The 21234-nt window shown below is 39.1% G+C and overlaps 1 protein-coding gene across 2 annotated transcripts in view; it reads right to left on the bottom strand.

Annotated features, from left to right (window-relative positions):
* Positions 1 to 2671: 2671 nt before the first annotated feature.
* Positions 2672 to 21234, bottom strand: part of LOC109917086 (beta-1,4-galactosyltransferase 1-like) — a 44410-nt gene continuing 25847 nt past the window's right edge. The window contains exons 4-6 of one of the 2 annotated variants that reach the window (XM_020516863.2): positions 19658 to 19780; positions 12043 to 12147; positions 2672 to 9137 (exon numbers count right to left, since the gene is read on the bottom strand). In XM_020516863.2, coding sequence (XP_020372452.2) covers positions 8990 to 9137; positions 12043 to 12147; positions 19658 to 19780 — 376 coding nt within the window. In that variant the 3' untranslated portion in view covers positions 2672 to 8989. Of the gene's footprint in view, positions 9138 to 12040; positions 12148 to 18916; positions 19045 to 19657; positions 19781 to 21234 lie in introns of those variants that run through there. The other variant, XR_007265967.1, reaches the window with a different exon arrangement.

Raw genomic sequence — 21234 nt, forward strand, 5'->3', positions numbered from 1 at the left:
TTCCTTCTACTTGCGTACTTCCAATTTGTAGACGACACTTTAAGTCCGCGTTGCAATCCTTTAGACGTCTCAATGGGCCCCATCCAATGCTCAAATTCACACTTGAAATGGAAGTCAAATAAACTTCTTTTTGGCAATATCCTAATCAAGATTTGGTCAGAGGCTTTTCTACCACAATCTATGACAAACCCACCCTCACTGGTCAGTATTCACATTGGTGTTCCTAAAATGTGGAACTTATTGGGGGATCAAGAGTTCTACATCATAAGTTGTCCACCTGGTGCCAAGGTGAAGGACATCTGAAGCCAGCTTAGAGAATAAAGGAACAATCTAGTCATGTTTTGAAGCATAGAACACAGATACCCTTTCTCCCAATCTGTCCACGACAGCCAAGTTTCCTAAATTGAACTAGTCACCAAAATTTTATAAACCGCTATAAAGTCACCCATGAGCCTGCTACATTATTCTATGTACCTGCACCCCCAGGTCTGTAGTTCCCTTGATTAGTTTCCACTAGATCATAGAATTCCTACAGCACGGAAACAGGCTCTTCGGCCCAACAAGTCCACACCAACCCACAGAGCATTCCACCCGGACCCATCCCCCTATAAACTCACTTAATCTACACATCCCTGAACACTATGGGCAATTTAGCATGGCCATTCACCTAGCCTCCATATCTTTGGACTGTGGGAGGAAACCCAGGCAGACACAAGGAGAACGTGCAAACTCTGCACAGACTGTCACCCGAGGGTGGAATTGAACCCGTTTCCCTGGCGCTGTGAGGCAGCAGTGCTAACCACTGAGCCACCGTGCTGCTCCGAGAAAGTGGTAAAAACAGTCCTGAGTAACTGTAATTAGTACAAGCTTGGACTTTATTCATTGAAAGGGTGCAACCACATAGAATTAAGACATTAATATCTAGAAAGATAAAAATCATAAAACTACAGGGGACCTCATGTTGCAAAGGAACTGGAGACATGATATCTGCAGTCCTTGCAGTAACAAGTTTGTTTTAAACTTATTCACAGGCCGAAGGCATTACTGGCCAGGCACACCCCTAATTGCCCTGACAGCAATTAAGAGTTAACCACATTGCTGTGGGTCTGAAGTCACATGTAGGCCAGACCAAGTAAGGATGGCAGTTTCCTTCCCTAAAAGGACAGTAGTGAACCAGATAGATTTTGCAACAGTCAACAATGGACTTACGGTCATCGTCAGACTCCTAATTCCAGATTTTTATTGAATCCAAAAATTCTACCATAGAATAGAATCCCTACAGTGTGGAAACAGGCCCTTCGGCCCAACAAGTCAACACCGACCCACAGAGCATCCCACCCAGACCCATCCCCATATAACCCACCTAAGCTACATATCCCCGAACACTATGGACAATTTAGCATGGCCAATCCACCTAGGCTGCATATTTTTGGACTGCAGGAGGAAACCCACGCAGACACGGGGAGAATGTGGAAACTCCACACAGACAGACACCCGAGGGTGGAATTGAACCAGGGTTCCTGGCGCTGTGAGGCAGCAGTGCTAATCACTGAGCCACCGTGCCGCCCCTACTATCTACCATCTTCTGTGGTAGATAGGAACTAATAACTGTATAGAACAAAACCTGATTGTAGACTACCATGAAGTTAGAGCTCTGGATTATTATCTCAGCCAGCTATTTATCCCAATGCTATTTTGCAAGGTCAGGAGTGAACACAGTGCTGAATAAGTGGTGTGGGAATGAGGAGTTTTATTTCATGGAACATGAGCCTAAGTATTGGGCTCCACCTGAACCCAGGATGGGTGGCCTATAGGATGGCCTCAAAGACTTTAAAAATAGCAAATTGAGGGGAGGGCTTAGATAGAAAAAGGTAGTATGAATTATATGCTGTAACTCAAATCAAACTCCAAAATTTGGAAACACCAGTAATAGATTTTATTTTTGCCTATGCAACTCCAGGACTTATCATAGATGGTGCTGCAACATGTTGAAAGATGAACTTTGACATTTGAAAGAAGTTTTAAAAATGCCAAAAAACGTAGCAACATGCTTAAATAAGAAGATTCCCAAGCAACACTTCAAAAAAGTCTGCCTGCATCACCAAGTGTTATCTCTGCAAACTCATTGCAAGTTGCAGTTCACGATTATTTCTCTAATTCATTAAGGCATTCCAAATGTAGGATGTATTATGGATGTTAATAGGATAGCCCCTGGGCCTATAGATAATTGTTTATGTTTTCCCTGCACAATATTACAACCTGCTGTGTTCTGAAATCAGTTCATTCCCTGTTCTCAGTCTTGTAAAATAAAAATCTTTGCTGGTTGGGAAATCCAGGCATTGTGAATATTAAAAAAAAATAAAAATTCTTCAGGAATGAAATTAGCAAATACCTCTACAAAATAGAGGTATGCTAGCTGTTTGTGACTTGCTTCTGCATTCAGCAGTTTATAAAACTGAGATCAATGGATTTTTACTGACCAAATGATTTGAGTTGCAGATTAGCTATTATCTCAATGGATGGAAGTAAAAACTGTAGGAGCTAAATGGCTTACTCCTGAGATACATCCAACAACCCACACTTTAACTGCTTCATATATGGATGAACAGTTTATGATAATAATGTGGCAAGATAAAAACAGACTAACTTGATCCAGTTTTTTTTAAAAAAGGCTTTATTTACAATTGGACATATCTTTACAAACACCAGTTGATTTTTTTTTATATAAAAGCTATGCTAGTTGTTTACTTTGGTCCTTCTGTAAAATTGAAACTCATGCATTATTCAATGCAAACATTCTGCATAATTAATTCCAAGTGCAAAGGTTTGCAAAACTGATTGTAAACACCACTTGACTTCAGTTTTATATTTTGATAGTATTCACAGCTCTAGACTGAAAAAAAAACAATACAGTATATAGGTAACAGAGCTAAATTAGGTTCTGGGTTGATCATTTTAGACAATGAGTGTAAAAACTGGAAAGAAAGAAATCCTCATAACATTGAAACTTCTGAGCTTCTAAAACCTTCTTGAAAGCCTCTTAAAACAACATACAACAGATAAAAGCCAAAATTCCACAGGACTGAGAATCTAAAGTGATCAAAGACTGCTGAGGCAGTTAAAGAAAAAAAAAGATAGACAAAGCCCTGATGGTCTGCACACCGATTAAACTGAGGAGGGAGTGACAATGGATTTCAATCACGTATCAAAGCATGAAAGATTGTGTCAAGTGGTTTAACATGTAGTGAAATTAAGTGACATGTGACAAACAGCTAAATCATTAATGCACTTCAATGGCGGTGACTGGACAAAACTAGATCTCTATTAAATGTCACTCATACCCCAAATAGCAAGACAGGTAACATTGGATGTCATGGGAGATCTGACACTGTAGTTGAAGATAGCCTATCAAAGCTCTGACTAGAGGAAAACAGCCCACCAGAAGAACCAAGTCCGAATGCAGAGCTGATAAGTCTATTGCCTTGATATTAATTATTTGATTTAAACACTATGCTTCATTTGATACTTGTGTAAACTGTACAATAAAAGCAGTGTGCATTGTTGCATCGTTAAAAAGGTAACTGAGTGAATTAGATACAAATTTTGGCTGGCACAATTCAAGACCAGAATCTCTCTATCCTTTCAGTTTAGATGAGCTTTCCTGAAAAACAAGGCACTGTTTTGGTTAAGAATAAAACTACACATGAACACAAATATATCCTTTGCTACCGGGGAAGGAGCTTAATGGGATTGGGAAGCAGAGCGAAAACATGAGAATCACCCTGTTTAACAAGTTGTTCGCCCCTCCAAATACAGATGCATCTGTAATGAAGTATATAATTTCATATTATACGTAAAATTCCAAGCAATTTATATGTTGCTAGTGTTGGACGTTCATTCAGTTTACCGAATGTTTGAAACTGGGACTGTGATGCACACACGTCAAGGAGCGAGAGAGAAGAGGTGACTAGAGAGGTGGTGCTGGATTGGACTATACAGCCTTTGATAAAGGCCAAATGAACCATTTGTTTTAGAAGTCACAAAGCCTTTTTCTCTTCCCCCCCCCACCCACCTCAGCCTCTGAATGACCTTGATATATATTTAAACAGCAATTTGTATCGGAATGGCCTCAATTAGACCTTGTGGTCTTACAGACAGCCTGGACACTACGTGCAGCTGCAACTGCAGCACAATAATTTGCATTAATATTACAGCAGCGATTTATTAGGAGGAAGACCATAGAAAAGATACAAGTAAAATGCCTTCCATTGTAAAGTACCACTAGATGCTTCATGCGGCCAAAATTTGAACTTTTCAGTTCATTTAATTTTCTATAAATGGAGTCAATTCTACCTTACAAAATTCTACTCATCATAGGAATCCAAAAAGAAACAAATTTGTTCATGACAAATAAAGATCTAAAAGTGTTGAAATGGCTTTGAACAAGTACCATGTGGAATTTTGTTTTGCTTTGGTAGCACTGGGCTCAAAAGTCGAATAATGCACATACTGTCTTGCAAACAAATCGCACTTCATTATGATTCAATGGAAAGTACAAAATGACCACACAATAAATAACTATTGCACTGAATGTTTTCGTAAAACAACAAGACTGAACAAATACTTCTCAAGCAGGGTAACCGACAGTTCTACTTACACCTGACAAGTCAGTCAATTTGGTGTCAAGGTGAGAAGAATTTTTGGTCCCAGTTATTATTCATTCAAAGTACAACTGAGGGTCAAAGTTAATTTTATGGCTCTTCAGAAACTGGATTATACCTTTGTCTGAAAGTGGTAAGGTCTGAGTGGAAATATTTCTCAAGGTGAATCAAACTGAAAAATCCAATGTAAAAGACCAAAAGAACTGTGGGGGCTGGAAATCAGAAACAAAAACAAATTGCTGCAAAATCTCAGGAGGTCTGGCAGCATCTGGAGAGAAATCAGAGTTAGCATTTCGGTTTCTTCAGAACACTCCTTTTAAGTGATTATTGCTAATTTTAGCAATATAATATGATGCACATTATAAAATGGCAAATGACTTTGGTTTAATAAAGTATTTTCAAAACTGCCAGATAAAGAAACAATGGTAGGTAGCAATTAAATTATCAACACATGCAAACACTCTCCAGATTAGCAACAGGCCAGTATACCGTGCAGTTTGGATAGTTTTTTTATTAAAAAGACAGCTGAATAATAAACTTGCTGTCTGTAACAGCTCCAAGAGTGCAATTTTTTTCATTTGTTCAATATATTCAAAAGTGGTCAGTTTTTAGTAGTACAATGTATTTAAATATTTTGGTTAAAAGGCCAAACTAAAGCTCGAGCTCAAATCAAAGGCACCACCAACATTCACGCAGATTGAACAGTGAATTGTCATCAGAACGAGAGGTTAATTGAAGGCAAGGTGAAAGGTTTGTTAAATATCCCAACATTCCATTACTGGCTTGGCATTTCCAACTACTGGTTGGCCAATCTTCTCAATCTGGCTGAGAATTTACCAGAATTGACAGCTATCCCTGTGATTTCTGGAAGTGAATTGGGAGAATTTTAATAGAATATTTAAAAAATATAAAGAAAGTAGATAATTCAAACAAGGGTTCATTCATTCTTAAAACATAAGTTTCAGATGTTTTTTTTTCCTCTTTCCCTAGGCAGCATAATGACATGATATATACGTAAGCAGGTAGTACCACCATAAGTGGTATGCATGCTCATAAGCGTTGTCTGTTTTTCCTGCAAAGTGAACATGATAAAAAAAATCTGCATCAGCTATTTAGCTGACCATTCAAAACAAAAATGCAAAATATGAATGACAGGGGCAAGAAAGACTTTATACAGCAGTGAAAAATAAGCATATTTGCTAATAGAAAAAAATGGTGTTCAAAAATTAACTTTGCAAAATCAACATGATTAAAACAGACTGCATTCTACATCAAGGTTTTCAGTGAAATACAAAGACAAGTGCTGCCCAGCCACTCAAAGCACAAAAGAGAATAAATCAGAAGCAGCAACAGAATGTCACAAGTATTTAAACAAAGATTCAGCCTACTAAAATGTGGTGGAGCAAGTTTGCCGCAGAATATACCACCATTCAAGTTAACCTTTTAACTGAACCACCATCGCCCCACCTCAACCTCATTGAGAGCTATAATTGAGCAAGGTGCGTCAAATAGCTCCCTTCTATGATTCAGTGAGACAAAAGAAATAAAAGCTCCAAAGACCGTGGATGCATGTTACAAAACTTTTTCTGAGGATTCAAAGGGTGTGTTGCTTACTTATAAAATGCAATCTGTTTTATGCCTGCAGCAATTGCATCAATTAACTGTAACTGAAGCATAGTCAAGAACTTGGAGTATAAGCTGAAGACGGAAAATTTACAAATGGTAAAAGTTCCAAATTGTTTGAACTCTTGAAAACACAGTTTTAATATTAACCATATCCTGCATGCATTACTTTCACTCAACTTCATGGCCTTGTCTTTTGTAGAACTGGTTTAAAATAACATACAGTTCGCAGCATTGGGTTTCAGTAACTGAACAACCCAAGATGCAAAGCATTGTAAAGAAACTAGGCCATTTTTAGGATACATTGTTTCTGTATATGAAGAAATGGCTGTTTCAAAAACAGAATAAGGAATCCTGAACAGCAGTGTGCAGACTGACAACCACACAAAGTGCAGCCAGACTCTGCAACTCAGAATAATTCAAGTATGAGCCAGCCCCAAAGAGAGATCAGCCATCTCCCAAAATGAGAAATAAGAAAGTTCAGGCTAACAGTGCAAACTGCCTCAATTGCTAAGTTTGTCTTTCTTCTGGGTTCAACTAAAAGCAAGAGAATGATAGTTAAAAAACTTGAGACATTAGAAGGTGGGCAAGAAATAGCCAATGTATAGTCCAGCAACTATGGTCCTGTAGCAGAAAGTTGATTGTATTGAAACTTGTACACAAGAATGAAATCTGTGGCAATAGCACTTTGAAAGTTCTAGAAGTAACAGCAATGGCCATGAAATACATCCTGTCAGCAGAAAATCTTGCTGCTCTCATAAATGCTGGCAATTCCATTGATGCAACTTTGGCTAAAATCTGGTGTTGGTCTGACAATGCCACTTTGGGCACTTTGCCGTTGAATAGAATGGACCCTGATAGGACAATGACCACTCTATTCACATCTCTTCTTTACACTTTGGATAAGAATCAAAGCAGCAGCAAGGGATATTTTTGATGCAGCCTATAGATATGACATCTGAATCATATTCTTCAGCTGAAATTCTCAGTCTAAAAGCAACATATCGTGTGTGAAAGTGTGTTCACACCCAGTTTTGTGCACGCTTTAAGAGTCTACACAAGGAAGATGTGTGCATTCACAGCAAATGGCACTGTTAATGCCTGTATGTGGTATGATGCATGAAGCATGTGCACATTGCACAGAGGTCTGAAAGAGACTGAAGAATGTGTATCACATGCATGTATTTGTACAAGTATGAAGAGTCAGACATGCATTTGCGATGGTATTTTCCTGAGAGAGAGAGGGGGAGGGGGAGACAGATGGAATCAGATATAACAACTGAAGAGGGAACTAAAAAGCATGCACAGCTCAATTATGCTATATTAACAACCTTATTATGTTAGGCATCTCCAAGGTTTTTCCTGACTGATTAATTATGTAGTTAGATCATTATAAAAAGACAAAACCTTTCATTTTAATGAACTGGTTTCACGTGCTCATATTTTGACTGCTGTGATAACCAACAAATTGCAAATACAAGAAACAATATTCTATATCAGAATATACTTCAATATTAACAAATGCTTTTAATAAAATCCAAGATTCCAAGCCTGTATGTTTGCTAAAAATTAACCATTTCTTCCTTGGGAGATGCCCTATTTGCATACCAAGTTTTGATGAAATTCTGTTAGTTTTTGAGATGTATTGTTTATAGACAAAAGCATTATCTCCACCACCTTCAGAGGGGAAACTACCCTTCCATTTGATTACCAAACATTAAGACAAGGAAATATTTTCACATTGATGTAAAACAATTTTAGGTGAGGTCATTGAAACAACCACATCTTTCAACTCATATTCCATATACAAATATATATTACCATAATTTCATCAATAGGTTCGCATCCTGAATATCCTAACCAATAGCAAGTACAAGAATGAGGGGTGGGCAATAAATGGGACCATCAAATGACAGAGCAGACTCAATGAGCCAAATGCTCTAATTCTGCTCCTATATCTTATGGTCTTATCAAGATCACTCACATTGAGAAAAAAACGCAAAAGCGCCAAAGTGGCAATATATCAGTTGTTACTGTCCTAGCCAGTATCCCTAGTGACCCGAAGGCCTTTTCACAACACTTGAATTCACAATGGATAGCTGAATTCTGATGGGACATCACTCTTCAAATTCAATGTTGAACACATTTTTACTCTAGGAGAAAATTCAATCATCTTAGCCAAAGTCTTATAACAGTGAAATGCAATTCATTGGCAAATAGGCAGCTTGCCTTTGCTGGGTCTGTATCACATTTCAGGTATCATATTCTCAGACATCTGTGTGAGCGCACACAAATAAATTACAAATGTTTCAACTGCGATCTGAAGTGAAATAACAGCACACGCTTCAGCTGATGGCTGACTGACAAACAAAGCAACATATTTAGAACATAGTGATGGGGGTTCCTGACAGCCTGAAAGTCACACCTAGTTTAGAAAACAAATGGAAAATTACTTTAGCATTCAGACTTTAAAAGTTTGTTTTGAAATAAGGGCGTAATTCTGAAACCGTCCACCAAATGTGATGTTCAAGTTTCTGGAGCTGACATGACGAATTCCCAGTGGCAATTTGAGTTCAACATCAACAACTCTTGATAAAACCAGGAGAAAACACAGCACATGAAGTTAAATTAATAAGGCACACATGGTAGACAGGATGAACAGAAAGGCTCTTGAATTTAAGAACCGAGTTCTTCACCACTTTTTCTTATCTTGAAGGTGGTCTTCCAGGCCCACCGATATCCACATCAATAAAGGTGTATAAGGGATATTTCTTGACCTCTAACACCGTGTACTTGAGTGAATTTAAACCATCATGTTCCATTGTCTGTCTTGTTTTAGAAATTCTGTTAAACCTGTAAGCAAATATTTCAGAATAACCAATAGCATATTAATAAGATTACATTTCTATCGACCAAAATTTACTTATCCTAGAATTCACACATATGGAAACTGTGAATTTATATTTGGTCTATTTCATTTGCACCACAAGATTCATCTTACTGGGTATTTAGACATTTGTGGGTTAATTAAGAACTGCCAGAAATTATTAAAATGCAAGTGTAAATTGAAAAAATTAACTGTTTTGAAAGATGTCTCATTGGACAGGCATGGGGAATGCAGTAGATTTATCATGCATGAGTTTTCAGAAGGTCTGAATCATAGAATTATACAGCACAGAAACACACAGGGAGTGATCTGTATCACAATCTGCTGTGGTAGCTGTATGTATGGAGAATGCTGTTCAGTCAGACCTGTCCTTGCCCACTGCCTTCTCCCTCCGCTAATGAATCACTACTCCACCTGTTTGAACACCATTTGAAGGAAGCATGGAGGCTGTCAACGGCACAAAGTGTACTCTGGGTCAATGTGCAGCACTAAGGCCGGGTCAGTAGCATCTGAAGTGGCTGGGTCCGGAAGGCATTGTTTCAAGACTGGATCTGAGACAGCTGGTGAGGGAACAAACTGCAGGAAAATAAGCTTTTTGTTTTAGATTCACTTGTGGGACATGGGCGTTGCTGGCTGGCCAGCATTTATTGCCCATCCCTAGATGCCCTTGAGAAAGGGGTGGTGAGCCGCCTTCTTAAACTGCTGCAGTCCATGTGCTGTAAGTAGATTAAGACAATTCCAAGGTATTGAGCTAGTTACACTGAAAAAGTGATGTAGTTCCAAGTCAGGCCGGAAAGTGACTTGGAGGAGAACTTGTAGGTGGTGGAATATCCATATATCTAGAAGGATAAAGGCAGCAGATAGAAGCACTTGTGGGCTTGGAAGGTGCTAAGGATCTTTGAATTTTTAAAAAAAATTCATTGACATTACGTGGGTGTCACAGGCTAGGCCAGCAATCACTGCCCATCCTGAACTGCCCAGAGGCCAGTTGAGAGTCAACAACATTGCTTTGGGTATGGAGTCACATGTAGGCCAGACCAGGTACAGTTGAGTTTCCTTCCCTAAAAGGACAGTGGACCAGATGGGTTTTTTTTCCTGAAAAGCACCAATGGTTTCATGGTCATCATTAGACTTTTAATGCTTGAATTCAATTTTTCAAAAAAAAAAAAAAAAAAAACACAACAGATTCTGGAGTCTACGTTCTCCTTTCCTTACTTGTTGCAGTATTCCTAGCCTCTGACTTGCTCTGGAAGGCACTATGTGGCAAGTCCAGTTGAGTTGAGTTTCAGGTCAAGGGTAGAGGGATTTAGTGATGACAACACCCATTGAACGTCAAGGGGCGGTTACAGTGTCTCTTCTTGGAGATGATCATTGCCTGGCACTTGTGTGGCAAAAAAGTGTTACTTGCCACTCGTCAGCCCAAGCTTGGATATTGTCCAGATCTTGTTGCATTGTGTCATGGACTGTTTCAGAACATGAAGAGTCACGAATGATGCTGAACATTTGCCAATGATTGCACAACATCCCCACTTCTGATTTATGGAGGAAAAGTCATTGCTGAAGCAGCTGAAGACTGTTGCACCTAGGACGCTACCCTAAAGAACTTCTGCTGAGGGGTTCTGGAGCTGAGATGAATGGCCTCCAACAAACAGAACCATTTTCCTGTATGCAAGGTATGACTCCAATCAGCAGAGTTTTCTTCTTGATTCCCATGGATTCTAATTTTCCTAGGGCTACTTGATGTCATACTCAATCAAATGTCACCTTGATGTCAAGGATTGTCACTCTCACTGCACCTCTGGAATTCAGCTCTTTTGTCCATGTTTGAACAGAGGCTGTAATGAGGTCACGAGTGAGTAGCCCTGGCAGAACTTACCCTCAACTTCACCAATTGACTGCTTGCAGATACATCTGTCCATGACAGTATCCCTGGAGTGACCACTACACAGTCAATGTACAGACAGGCAATGTCCCATCTTCATACTAAGGATACCCTCCCATCTTGATGTGAGGCACTCAGTGTTAAATAGATAGATTTCAAATAGATTTAGCAAATAAAAACTCAGTATCCATGATGCACCATGAGCCACCAGTAGCAGAATTACCTTTAACCTCAATCTGTAACCTCATGGCCCAGCATAAGCCCCACCCTACCATTGCCACCAAGAGGGGAGATTTATCCTGGTTCAAAGAAAGTGCAAGTGTCATGCCAGAACATGAACTAAGCATACTAAAATGTCAGGTGTCAATCTGGTGAAATTGCAACACAGAACCAGCCAGACGCCAAAACTGTGGCAGCTACATGCAACAGACAGCGCTAAGCAATCTCACATTCAATGGATAAGATGTAAGCCCTGCAGATTTGCATCATCTGGTCACGAATGGCAGTGGACATCTAACAAGAGGTGCAGCAAAATCTACTGGAATGGTTCCACCAATAAAGGGACTGCATTTATGTGGATAGACTGGTGAAGCTGGGTTTTTAAGAAGCAAGGAAAGCTAATCGATTTAGCAAAGATGTTTGATGTCATGAGGACTTCAGTACAGTAAGGGAGCCAGCTTCCAACAGCCACAAAGTAAAACCACAGGTCACCGATTTAAGATGGCTAGGGAAAAGTCTTGCCCAAGAGGTATTCAATTTTTGTCCTGATTCTCAATATTTGTGGCGCAACACAAACACTGGATGCTGAAAAACTGAAGTAAAACAGATGTTGGATAAGCTCAGTAGGTGAGATAACAATGGAGACAGAAAGAGTGGCATGAACTGAATTGAAAAATTAATTCCATTTGTCTCTCTCCCAATCAGTCGAGTGCTTCCAATATGATCAGAATTTATATTATGCTATGCTGTTTCAGAAGGTGACAACTTACCTCTGAGGGTTAGGTGCATTATTTTTATCTCTGTTATGTCTTATCATACGGCATTTCCCAATGCCACCACTTGGACGAGAAATCTTCATGCCTTTGAAAATTATCCTATTAGGAAAGAAAAAGATAGGTCTTGAAAAAAGTCCTCCAATGTCTCTTTACCATTGTCTAGCTGAGTGGGACTGTACTCATGTGATTCTATTATCAAATTGTAGCCACAGAATTACCTCCGATGGATTTGCTTCCCAGCCCTGCTGTACCTCCTCTCATGTCCCCCAAGAAGCTAGCCTTAAGCTTCCACCTTTTTCTCAGTTACATGTTTTGCTATAGCAATATAATCTGGAAAGTGTTAGTTTCCACAAATACATTGATGACACCCAACTCTATTGCATCACCTTTCACAGCTGTATCACTATCCAGACAGATAGATCGCTTGTCTAGCAGTCAGACAAGGAGAAATTCCTTTCAACTATATCCCCAGAATTGAGTATTCATATGCACACCTGGCCAGCTACCACTTTCCACCCTCCATAAATATGCCACATATACTCTTGCGCACTTCAAGTTCATTCACTTACCAATGCTACATCTGGTCTACATTAGCTCCTAGTTAAAGGACAGCCGGACTTTAAAATTTTCACTCATCCTCAATTTTTCCATGGTCTTCTGCATCGCTTTAATCTCCTTCAACCCTACAGCCTTCTGAATACTTATGTTCTGCCTGCTAATTCTGTCCTCTTGGTCATTTCTCATTTTAAAGAATCCCACTTCAGCTACTAAAAATTAAAAGGATTGGAATTTCATTTCTATTCTTCTTTCATTGAGCTGATTTTGTTTTACAACATACCCGTGAAGCATTTTTGGTAACATTACACCAGAGGTACTGTATAAAGACAGTTATTTGTTGTTATACCCCCGTACCAGTAACTATCGGAGGTTTATATGTAATAAGCAATGCAGAATTTGAACTAGCAACACACCCAATGGACCCTGCACATTTCAACTTAAAATTAGTTTCATAAAATTATCTGGCACAACCCAGAGAGCAGACACTGGACCTAATGAGTCAGCACCAGCTCTTTCAAAAAGAAATCAAGCTGGTTTCAAAATGTCTTTCTCCATATGCCTGTTGCTATCTTTTAATCATTAAAACTGTAGTAATTCAGAGCATGTTGGCAAAGGTTTCTCCATTTTGAGTAACTAGTAGCAAACTCCAGACAGAGGTAGGCAAGTGAGTTACAGCTTCGGTCCCTTGTTTATCATAAGTTGGCTTCTTTGCTTCACATTCGCTAATGAGATGAAAATGGATACCATGTCAGATGGGGAGCAGGGCTGCATCCTGTGTGTAGACGATGCTCGAAAATGGATTGATTAGTGCACGTTTAGTAAATTTTGGGGGAGGGGGTGTTGAATGAGCTAATTCCTGCATGTGAGGAAGGGAGTGGCCAAAGACTGACCCATTAATATATATATTGGGAGTGCAATCAGTGGTAGTAGAACAGAGATTAATCACTGTTGGAGCAGGAAGGGGAGGAACAGGACTGAAGAGGGCAGACAGGGGTGGGGACTTTAGGGAAGGTAGCAGGGAAAGCATTTGCCAAGTCTTCCACTACCAGGTATTGTTGAAAAGATTGGCTGAAGAGTGAGTACATTTAATAACACTGTTACAAAGTTGATCCATGATATGTAAATCATTACATACCGAGAGAGAGTGTCACTGTCTTCTTATTGCTCCTTTGTTTCACTGGCATCTAGCATCATGTTAGTTTTCCCAAGTGTAAAAATGGAGTCATATTGGAAAATAGTTGGGATAAATTGTAAAGATGTGCCTTTTTATTTTTGTGCTTTCTAAAACTGTGGATGGAAATGAGGGAATAATTGTTTTAAAAGCAGTGTTTCAAAAGATTACTGCATGCTTTCAAAGCAAGTGACCTGACAGCCACAGTTTGGTTTGTATAGCTGTTTGAACAAGCAGTAATTGTAGTGGTTGCAGATTAATTGGAACCGATGAATTCTGTATTCAGATACACCTGGATGGCCCAGTGGTTAGCACTGCTGCCTCACATTAAACCTGGGTCCCCAGTGCTTCTAGCCTCCGATAACTGTGCAAACGCCACACATTCTCCCTGTGTCCGCGTGGGTTTCTTCCAGGTGCTCCAGCTTCCTCCCAGTCTAAAGCTGTACAGGTTAGGTGGATTGGCCATGCTAAATTGCCCCAGTGTCCATGGATGTGAAGGCTTGGTGGATCAGCTGTGGGAAATACAGGGTAGCAGGGTTAAAAGGCAGGGGGTCTGGGTGGGGTCCAGGAGGTTCTATGTGGAATCGATGGGCCGAAATGGCCTGCTTCCACACTGTAGGGATTCTACATATTCTTGGGTGCAATGCTCATATAACAGCTGTAAAAGAGATGTATCAACTTACTACCATCTGTGTCTCTATAAACCTATCAACTATTTTTGATGTATTCAATCTTGATAAAATTGTTCACAACTCAGATCTGAGTTTGAGATGGTGGAAGTCATTCAGTCCTATCTTTCAGCACAAAGCTAAATTGAGAACTAGCGGCAGATAGGATGCGCATGTGCCTGAAGGGGTTTACCGATTAATTTGCAAGTGTGTACCTGCGCAGAAGTCTTGGCTGAAGCTGGATGTGAGAAACAGTTGCTTCTGAAAAAGTTAGGCAGTTTAGGAGTTTTAAGAAAGAAGGTTACTCAGTGTAAAGAGCTTAGTTTTAAAGTTTCAGACCAGAAATATTCTGTTAAAACCACGAAGAGGTCATGCAAAGCTGAGAAAGTCTACTTTCAATTATATGAAGAATCAAGAAAGTGGCCACCAGATTCTCATAACAGGAATTTGAAGCCACAGCTAAGTCAAACCTCATGTGGAATAAAGAAGGGCATTCTCTGTTAGAATAATGACATTAATTACATTTATATTTGTGTTTTGAAATCTTTAAATGTGTTTTATGTAACTAGCTTGGTTTATATTGTTGATCAATTTCCTTTTGGTAATAAACTTTGTATTGTTCAAACCAAATCTGCAGTATTGTATGTATCTGTTTCACTGAAAGATCACCTCATTAAAATGAAAACAAATGATCTATTATGCCCAATTTCAGTCTGGAATCTAACTTGCCCAGTAACAAAATCAAGTGGGATCATAACAGTATTAAATAGGTGAACTACTTTCTAACTAACTCCTGAACTCATTTTTCCTTTACCTTTATGTTCAATTGAAAAGGTTCTGTAGTTTGATCATTTTTAATTTATTTGGCAACTTACAAGACAGTCCATCTAATTTATACTCAGCCTCTCATCATAAATCTTTTGTACTCTCTGAATCAAGTTGATTCAGATCAAAATCAATATCACACGCTACAGAGCCATTTAACACTGGACCAGATGCTAACCGGCTAAGAGCAGAACCACCACCCCATCTGGGAAGGAAGTCATCTTTTACAGGATGGCTGCCAAATCAACTGTGTTCTCAGCAGCACCAGGTTCGTGGTAGCCATGCTTGGGACTATAGTCAACAATCAAACAGGAGCAACAAATGCAGGCCAGATAAGTCCAGTCAGCAGTGCCTGGCTGATGCAGATGCCACGAGGGGATGATTGTTGTTTTTTTTTCGGGGCGGGCGGTGGCGGCAAGGCGGGTTGGGTATACAAGGATGGGAGCAGATTTTAAAGACATGATAGGGGGATGAGCTCTCTCAGGTGAACAGAGGACCACCAAAAGGAGATATCCACCTTTTCCACAGCAGCTCAGGCAGCTACCAGGCTACCCACTTTGTATGCACCCCTTTCTGCCATGGGATGAGGTACTTAAAAATTTACAAGCACTACCTTCCACTGGGAGTGGGCCACAAAATTCCAAAGAGTGTAATTGCATCAGAATTGCATTAACAGAATTTGCAAAACAAGTATTGTATGGAACAACCTTAAAATCAAAAAACATCAATACGATTGTGATGAAAATCAAATCCTATTTTTAACTGAACAGTAACCCAACAAGTTGAACAACATGCATGCTGCATGTATTACCATTGCGCTGCTCTCTCTCCAGCTGGGTTAGGTTGAAAGTTGCTATTGAGATCACACTACGCCCTTCAATTGGAATGCTCAATATCCACCTACTCACTGTACAAGCACTTTTTAAACCAACTATGACTGAATCATTTCAACTGTCATTACTTGATTATTGGGACTGCAACTTCAGTTCTGGTCCCGGAAGTTGAGCTAACTTAACAGTCGTGAATGAAACACCATTTGTACTATTTTGCAGACTCCTAGAAAGGCTTTGCAGACCTCCATGAGACCACAAATACCAGATTGAGAACTGTTGATTTTGTTTGAACAAGGAACTACACGGGTGCTACACAACAGACTCAGATCTACGGCATTGCTAGTTTGAAAGTTCAATTTAGCATTCTACTGCTTTGCTATTTTGTTTTTCTGAAGTAGTTGCCAATCACTGTACTGCCTATCATTGCTGTCAAAACTAAGGTGTCTCTGCTCTAGGTGCTTCAACACATTATGCTTACAACCTCATTTGAATTGGGTAGCATTTCACCTACCCATTCAACTTCATATCTTTACTTTCTTCACTTCCACATTTCCCGTATTCGGTGACTGGTTCTTCAGACAACTGCTCCACTTTAAAACATTTACCATTACCTATAATTTTGATCTCAATTTGCGATATTCTGTACACATTAAATTTTTGGGACTTCCTGTTTCTACTTTCCAAAGGCCAAAATCAGCCTCAATCAGTAACAGATTCCCATTTTTAAGTTAATTCTGTCTCAAAAACTTCAAATGTTACAGGATATTCTTTGACTTCAGACTTCTATCACTTGTTGAATTTCACTGTCAAAACTGCAAAGCTAGAGACACACGTACATCATCATGTTGCCTTGGGAAAATCCGAGATGTGCATTTTTGTGCCTTCTGAGACAACACGTACATATGTAACTTTGCCCTTTTGTACCAGATTCACGTTTGCAGTGCATTTTGAGAGACATGACACAGTAAGAAAGGCAGGTGGGCACAAAGGCAGTTAAAAGGCCTACTGAATCTCCGACAATGGTCCAGTTCTGAACCAGTACGGTTTACAGACTCACACCGGAACGCCACTGCCTCCAAATATCACTCCTTAACCATACCCACCACATGCCCCCTCAGCTCACTTATTCATCTTCCATGTCCTCCACAACCTTGTATTACAATGCACAGCCCACAGGAGCCCTGCAGTATCTAGGAATTATTTTAAAATCCTCAGGAAAAAAAAAAGAAAGACATTTCTAACAATTTAATAAAATTCTGAAGTCAAACACTAACATTGATATCAGGGAAGTGCTCCAATGTAAGTCAATGAACTTACTCTGAACTCGTTCTAATGAAATTTTACAATTTAAGACAACCAGGTATGTACACAGCAATTTAAAATTCTCATTTTCATGTACAACTCCCATGTAACAAAATTGTCCCTACTTATATAACCAAACCTACCCTTAGAACAATCTACAATCTGTTGTGCATCTGCAATTTTCTACCTTCCCTTGCCTTCTGTACTCTATTTATATCAATTTCTGCTTTGGCTCAGTGTCAGTAACTACAATAATTGGTTTACCGATTGCATGTTCCTGGCTAAGAATTGTGCTTAAATTCAGAATCAATTAAAAAAATGAATCAAAAACTAGGAGACAATGTTTATCATTAAGAATTCAGAGTAAATTATTCGGCAACATCGAACATAAATCCAGGAAAATCACCGATGCAAACAGTAATGTCAGATCTAAAAAGGACTTGTCCTTGGAGAAAGGAGAATCTAGGCATTGGATGGAAATCAATATTGTGGGTGGACATCAAAAATACTTGCCTTAAAAGGTTCCATGTGTTTGTAAATGCTCACCAGAAGCTTATTAAAAACAGCTGCAGTGGTCAGGACCTACAATCCTTTAATCATATCATTCAAAACCATTTGAGAAGTCAAGAGATATGAAATCTCCAACTCAGCACCATTGTGGTAGCACTAGAACAATGTGACAATTAAACCCCTCTGCTCCTCCACACTTCCTAGATATTCTTCACGATAAAATATTGGATCTTCCTTTGAAGTACTTTCACTTTCACCATATTGAACTTCATCTGCCAAGCTTATGTATCTGTTCCTCTGCGACTTCCCAATCTCAAAGCCATTGACAAGAATTGATGCCTTTATATTAACTACTGTGGAATGTAAAATCTTTAATGTTTTGAAAAAATATCGCTATATATATTGTAAAATCTGGGTCAAAAACACAAAGCATTTGACTTCATGTTCAATTAGTTGCTGGCTTCTTGTATTTATTGTCTTGGCGCACACTCATTGGCAAGATGCCAGTCTTTCTTTCCTCCAACGATGCACACCTTTGCAGCTATGGCCTAATTATCACGAGACTGCAGAACTAGTTGAATTTTTATTTAAGGGTTGCATAAACACTATTCCAGATAAATCTAACATTTACTGGTAACTGAATACCTTACCATACCATCAAGATTCAATTGGAATTCACATGTTAATATCTGTACATAGATGCTCTATGTAATGTCACGACAGGGCAGCATTACAGTTAACTCCTTATATGAATCCTACCCTCAATTCAAGCCACTAAGTGTACCCCATAAATCAGTTAACACTTCTTTATTGATACAACTTTGCGCAAGCTTGAACATTAAAAAGGGTGAGATTTATATTAACATAGGATCTTGTTTTCTTTTCCGGAAGCATGTTAAAAACATTTCAGAGAGCTGTTTTGAAATGCAGTGTCTGCTGGTAATTGGGTAAACCTAACTGCCTTTTTGCACACAAAGGGGATCAATGACCAGGTAAACTACCTTAATGTGATTTTATGGATGGATGTTGACCAAGATACCAGGAGAACTCACTGGCTCTTCTTCAAAGTAGTTCCAGGGACAGGCAGATGACAAAGCAATTCAGTACCTCTCCAAAAGTGCAGTATTTCCTGTAGACACAGTATCAGAACATGGTGGAAGTAATCCAGAGGCCTGGGCAAATAGTTTGGAGAGACTAGTTCCAATCCCACTACAGTAAGTTTGGAAACTCATCACTCCAAACTTATATAGTTGATTGAATTTAAGATGCTATCCAGTAACAGTGACGATGAAACTACTGAATTATTGTAAAACCAATCCCTTATTAGTTAGGGAAATTGACCCACAATTAGGTTAATCTTCTTATGAAATGGCCAAAACAAGCTTCTAAGTTGCATTAAAGAAATAAAGACACTAGGGCTATGGGGTATCTTCACCACAGTGACCCACCAATAGCTTAAGTTAGGGATACACAATAAGCAGTAGCCTTTCCAGCAAAGCCCATATCCTGTAAATGGATTAATAAAGAAAATGTAATAAATATCCAACTGTGTTTAGTTCGTGAGCAATTCCAACAGGGATGCCTGTTGGAAGCAAACTTCAAACAAACAAACAAACAAACAAACACACTCACATTGCTCCAAGTCAGAAGACACAGAAAGGCAGTCAAAACATCTAGATAATTCAGGGAAGAGTGGAGTTAAATGCAAGGTTTTGGAACAAATAATTAAATCAGAAACACACCTGTTGTAGATGTCATCGTCTTCTCCTCCCCAGCCCCAGTAATCATTAGGGAATCCATTAATTTTTTCATGCTGTTCTCTACTTAAAGCTGATATTCCTCCAAAGTACTGGTTATACGGTAATCTGAAACAAACAGTTTAAAATTTATTTTCAGCATTTTACGTAAAAAGGTGGTAAAATCTCTAAATCAGCTTGAGCTTTTAAAAGGCAGATCAGAACACACTCTAAGAGTATTCTTATCCAAAACCAAGTGTTATACTATAGAAACTGAGGTGTTACATTTTATTGTGCTTTTCAACTTACTACCCATTCTACACATTTTCACTGTCACAAAAAACCTCCAAACTCAATGCTCACCACAAACGACTTCCAAGTATTGAACGGAATCATCACGATGAAATGTGATTCAGCTTAAACAGGTAGAAATAGGATGCAAGAATCCTGTGTGTTATAAAGGAAAGGCTTTGAAAGTGAAGCTGCAATAAACTCCACGTAATCTGATATTACTCAGTCTTTGAGTAGAGACGAGTCAGTACGGCATGAAGTCCCAACAGAGATAAATGTGTCACCTGTAATTATAGGGGCTAACCAGTCAATGTAATTGTACCTATAACCATCACATAAAAAAACTCCATGTTAACCAAGACAAGGGGCTCTTCCCGTTAAGGCTCAATGGTGGTTAATCATCTACCGTTGCTAATAAGGATCGGTGGCAGCAATTTACCCCAACCACAAATGGTTGATACTGTACTATACAACAAGGTTGTGCTTAACGTAACAACAATAAAGAGATACCAAAGATGTCCTTTGGGATACTGGTGTTCGATCTGAACCGAACTCCCTATTTATGTTAATAGGGAGTTCATTAATTTGAACCCGGACATAGGAAAGAAGTGTTAATATTGTATCACATCAGATACCTTGTCTGATAAAACAGAAGTTATAGATCACAAAGATGAAACTACATGGTTGAAGTGAAACACTTAAGATCAAAAGGTATGTCACAATAAAGTACAACAAACAGATCAGAGATGAGAAAGCATATATAATTTACGATCAATACTTCTCGTTTGTGCGTCTGAGAGCGTGTGTTTACCTCAACAGCCTTGTGGGAGCTGAAGGTGCTCAAATAGCTCCAAGAGAACGACTGGTCCAGGAACAAACAGTTGATAACCAACCAGTCAAGGGGCAACTGGCAGAAAATTTCACTGGGTTTCACAGACAGAAGAAACCCAAGAAAGAAATAATTTATGCAGATTGCTCATGTTGACACCAGGATCTGACTAAATGCTGGAAGAGCCTCAAGGAACAGATGTATCACTAAAGACCAAGAATCATAGGTGGCCTAACATTTAATTTGGGTAATTACAGATTAGTTAACAACATGCATAGCAAGAAAATTTAGGACTTTTAATTTAGTACACAATTATATCTGAGCAAAAGCCAGCACAAATTTTGAACGGTACTATGTTCAGTAAATAGAAACATAGAAAATAGAGTAGCCCATTCAACCTGTCAATCCTGCTCTGACATTCATGATTACGTTTAAACTCAGTACAATAAAACAGCATTCTAAC

This window comes from Rhincodon typus, chromosome 3, assembly GCF_021869965.1.
Source record: "Rhincodon typus isolate 14 chromosome 3, sRhiTyp1.1, whole genome shotgun sequence".
NCBI lineage: Eukaryota > Metazoa > Chordata > Chondrichthyes > Orectolobiformes > Rhincodontidae > Rhincodon > Rhincodon typus.